General features: G+C 38.5%; 1 protein-coding gene across 1 annotated transcript in view; it reads right to left on the bottom strand.

Annotated features, from left to right (window-relative positions):
- The window catches only part of CLPX (caseinolytic mitochondrial matrix peptidase chaperone subunit), a gene marked incomplete at its 5' end in the record, with an annotated part of 38147 nt that overhangs the window by 7300 nt on the left and 26374 nt on the right, over nucleotides 1-4473 (bottom strand). The window contains 4 exons of the mRNA XM_011940393.1: nucleotides 889-1053; nucleotides 2059-2147; nucleotides 3259-3423; nucleotides 4099-4275. Coding sequence (XP_011795783.1) covers nucleotides 889-1053; nucleotides 2059-2147; nucleotides 3259-3423; nucleotides 4099-4275 — 596 coding nt within the window. The remainder of the gene's footprint in view (nucleotides 1-888; nucleotides 1054-2058; nucleotides 2148-3258; nucleotides 3424-4098; nucleotides 4276-4473) is intronic.

Below are 4473 nucleotides of genomic sequence, written 5' to 3'. Positions count from 1 at the left end.
CCTCCTGGGTTCAAGTGACTCCCCTGCCTCAGCCTCCCGAGTAGCTGGGATTACAGGCGCCTGCCACCACGCCCGGCTAATATTTGCATTTTTAGTGGAGACAGGGTTTCACCATATTAGCCAGGATGGTCTCAATCTCCTGACCTCATGATCCACCCACCTCGGCCTCCCAAAGTGCTAGGATGATAGGCGTCAGCCACCGCGCCCAGCCTACTCTAAAGTTTTAAAAAAACTAGAAATACACTAAGTCCTCACTTAACATCGTTGATAGGTTCTTGGAAACTGCAACTTTAAACGAAACAACATACAACATGTCCTCCAATAATGTCATTTTGTTCAACATAATTTCCTTATGAAATTGATGAGGAAAAATTAGTCTATTACATGTCATTTCGCTTAAAGTTGCAGTTTCCAAGAACCTATGGGATGACGTTAAGTGAGGACTTACTGTATACTTTTGTTTTTTTTTTTGAGATGGAGTCTCCCTCTATCGCCCAGGCTGGAGTGCAGTGGCGTGATCTCGGCTCACTGCAACCTCCACCTCCCAGGTTCAAGTGATTCTCCTGCCTCAGCCTCCTGAGTAACTGGGATTACAGGTGCCCTCTACAGACTAATTTTTTGTATCTTTAGTAGAGACAGGGTTTCATGTTGGTCGGGCTGGTCTTGAACTCCTGAGCTCAGGCAATCTGCCCGCCTTGGCCTCCCAAAGAACTGGGATTACAGGCGTGAGTCACCGCACCCTTCCCTGTGCATTTCTGATATGCTCTAAGAAAGCTCAACTCTTATAATTAAAACTATGACTGGTAGCCCGCAGATATGAGAATGGAAACTGAGTGTACATCCTTTAAATGCTCTCTATCCTTCTAGTAATCCCTCAGAAAAACTTACCTTTTCATTTTTCCTCCTGCTGATGATTCTGTCTAAACCATTGAAAGCACCAGATGCAACAAACAGGATGTTTGTTGTATCAACTTGTACTGTTTCTCCACGGAGCTTTCGGGAATTCTTTTCTGGAACATTGACTATTGTGCCTTCTAGTAGTTTTAATAAGCCCTAAATAAAAAACAAATGATTTATAGCATCACCATATCAAGTGCATTATTTATTACACTTTAGACAATGGGATTCAATGGGGAAAACAGTATGTGATTATTATGGTCAATGAACATAACTAATGAAACTCCCACATTTCTATAACTAACAAGAAAATCTAATGCATTTATCACATTAATAATACATTTATTTGAAATGGTTACAGAACTTGATGCATTATAATTCAGGAAAACAGTCAATCTCACAGGTTGTTTTTGATAGTAAAGATGAAATTCTGACATAAACACAGAATTATGACTGTATAAAATGGTGTTCAAACACGGTGGGAACATTCAAAATTAGAAAACAGTTGAAGATATGTCTTTCACATAAATTATAATTCTATTCCACTTATAGTATTAAACTTTGAGACTACCTATATTTGGAGATGCTTTTATAAAAAAAAATTTCCAGCACGTAAGTGTGATTATACCTTTCCATATCTCTGTCAAAAAGTGAAACAATTTTCCTCACTCTTTAATAGTTTATGTCATAATTAGTTACCATTAAAAGGTCAAGTTGGCCAATAGATCATTGTGACTTCAATTATGGCTCTGCAAGGAATTAAACGTTATTTTATACCTATTTTCTAACTAAGTGGAAGGAATAAGAAGCATGTACATAGTTCATTCATGTCTAGTTAGAATCATAACTTTCTTCAAGAGTCTTCTAGAAATGTTTAACTGGGCCTTTGAGGAATTAAAAAAAAACAACAACAAAGATTAAATTTCATCTTTTCTGTTCTTCAGAATATTTTAAATTTCCTAACAAGGTAATTTGCTATTTCAAATTGTCAACAACTTTCTTTTAGGATCTAAACTACTTCAAAATGATATGTGGAGTTTGGGGGTGGAAGAAATAAACAAAACAGAATCTAATTGAATGTGAAACCAAACGTACAATATTTGGGAGGTTGATGTATTCCCTTCCTTTTAGTGGGCTTGAACAAAATATTCAACTGCTTACTTGCTGAACGCCTTCTCCACCTACATCCCGTAACTGATGAATGCCTGGCACACTGCCAATCTTATCTACTTCATCCAGAAAGACAATTCCTATAATTTAAGGAGGATTCTATTTATAATATGGAAAAGATATACACAAGATAGCCTCAGCTTTAAAAGACTTAGGTAGCTAGAGAGCAAAGTTACTTGATCTTTCATACTTAACATATGCAATAGCTTGACATTATAAAAATGCACTTTTATTTCTCCCATCCATCATTTTGTACAACTGCTTTGTAACCTGCTCTACAGAATAACATTTACGTACGGTAACAAAATCTCCTTGACAACAGTGATTTGCCCCACTAATGTATACGAATTCTTTATAGTATGGAAGCGGGAGGTATCTGCAGTGCTAGTATTAGTAAAACTTTAGCTTACTCTTTCCCATCTATATTCTTGTCTTAAAGAAATTTGAACAGGAAGCTGTCATGCTCTTCATGTAAACAAGAACAGATGATAGATGAAGGAGCAACACAGCATCCATGACATCCTGTAGGTCAACAGGCTAAACTGTTTCTAGAGTCATCTGGTACTGTCCTCCCTTGCCCCTGCCCTATCCTATCTTAATCTAAGCATTAGAAGTCTTGAGGGGAGTTAAGAAAAGCAATGATAGTATTAAGGTTCTAATGGGATAGTAATTTGGCTTTTTTTTTTGAGACGGAGTCTCGCTCTGTCGCCCGGGCTGGGGTGCAGTGGCCGGATCTCAGCTCAATGCAAGCTCCGCCTCCCGGGTTCACGCCATTCTCCTGCCTCAGCCTCCCGAGTAGCTGGGACTACAGGCGCCCGCCACCTCGCCTGGCTAGTTTTTTTGTATTTTTTAGTAGAGACGGGGTTTCACCGTGTTAGCCAGGATGGTCTCGATCTCCTGACCTTGTGATCCGCCCGTCTCGGCCTCCCAAAGTGCTGGGATTACAGGCTTGAGCCACCGCGCCCGGCCTAATTTGGCTTGTTTCTAACCCTACCAGCCAGCTTAGTGACAACAAGGCAAAGCAAACTATGTGGCCCTTAAATCAGTATGCTAGAAATTATGTAACAAAGGTACTTTTATATAATTACAGAATTTCAGTCCTTGACTCAAAACAAGAATTGTATTGTCTCTTAATATTAGACTGATTCCCCAATATACTAAATCTGGGGACAGATCATGCTGAAAACATACCTTGTTGTGCTTTTTCCACATTATAATTGGCATCTTGGAGTAGTTTGGCAATCACAGATTCAATATCTTCGCCTACATATCCAGCCTGAGTCAAAGTTGTACAGTCACAGATAGCAAAAGGGACATCAAGGCACTTAGCTAGGGTTTGTGCCAGCAGAGTTTTACCTACAAATAGAAACATTAACTAAAAGTTTACTAAAAATATATTGGCACACAATTTTTCAATAAAAATGCAAAATAAATTTTAGTAGTATATAATAAAAAGTTGTCAATTGCTACATTTTCTTCTGCTATCTTTTTTTGGGGGGGGACAGGGTCTTGCTCTGTCACCCAGACTGGAGTGCAGCCTGTGATCATGGCTCACTCCAGCCTCAATCGCCTGGGCTTAAGTGATCTTCCTGACTCAGCCTCCCGAGTCCTGGGAGTACAGGCACGTGCTACCACACCTAGCTAATACTTTATTTTTTTATAGAGATAGAGTCTTGCTATGTTGCCCAGGCTGGTCTCAAACTCCTGGTCTCAAGTGATCCTCCTACCTTTGTCTCCCAAAACGCTCGGATTACAGGTGTGAGCCACCACATCTGGTCTATTATTTTTTAGATATAGCTGTTTTTTATTTTATTATTCCTGTTAAGATGTTAGGGACTGCTCTGAAGGGCAACACCAATGCCTCAAATTCAGTTTGTATTCTATGCAGGAATACTGATAGTATATCTAGACAACTGGCCTTAGATTTTCTTCTCAAGAGTCATAATACTTCAATCACAAGATACAGGTTATAGAATCATTTACATTCTGATTTTTAAAATGAGTAGTAAATTTTCTCAGCAAGTTATTTACCTGACCCAGTTGGTCCAAGCAGCAAAATATTACTTTTTTCAAGTTTTATGTCATCATGAGAAGAATCCAATACTTCACCTCCTCGTTTTTCCTGAGGTATTTGTTGATTTACCTGTTGCTGCATCGATGCTCCTAAAGCATTACCATGTGGGCTAATTCCAGCAATCTGAAGCAATTCTGAAAAAAAATGCCAAAGGAATTACTTGAGATTCATTTGAATTTACTTGAAGAAAATGTCCCATAAAAACTTTTATCTAAAACTGAACATCTACATAGAAAAATTTAAGTATTTTGACATTCTATCTTACCTACAAAGGAGAAAAGTCTCAAATTATCTAGTGACAAACATATAGCACACAATGATTAAATAAAGAA

The sequence above is a fragment of the Colobus angolensis genome, unplaced genomic scaffold (genome assembly GCF_000951035.1).
Source record: "Colobus angolensis palliatus isolate OR3802 unplaced genomic scaffold, Cang.pa_1.0 Scaffold19, whole genome shotgun sequence".
Lineage (NCBI taxonomy): Eukaryota > Metazoa > Chordata > Mammalia > Primates > Cercopithecidae > Colobus > Colobus angolensis.
This window is presented reverse-complemented; position numbering and strand designations above follow the sequence as displayed.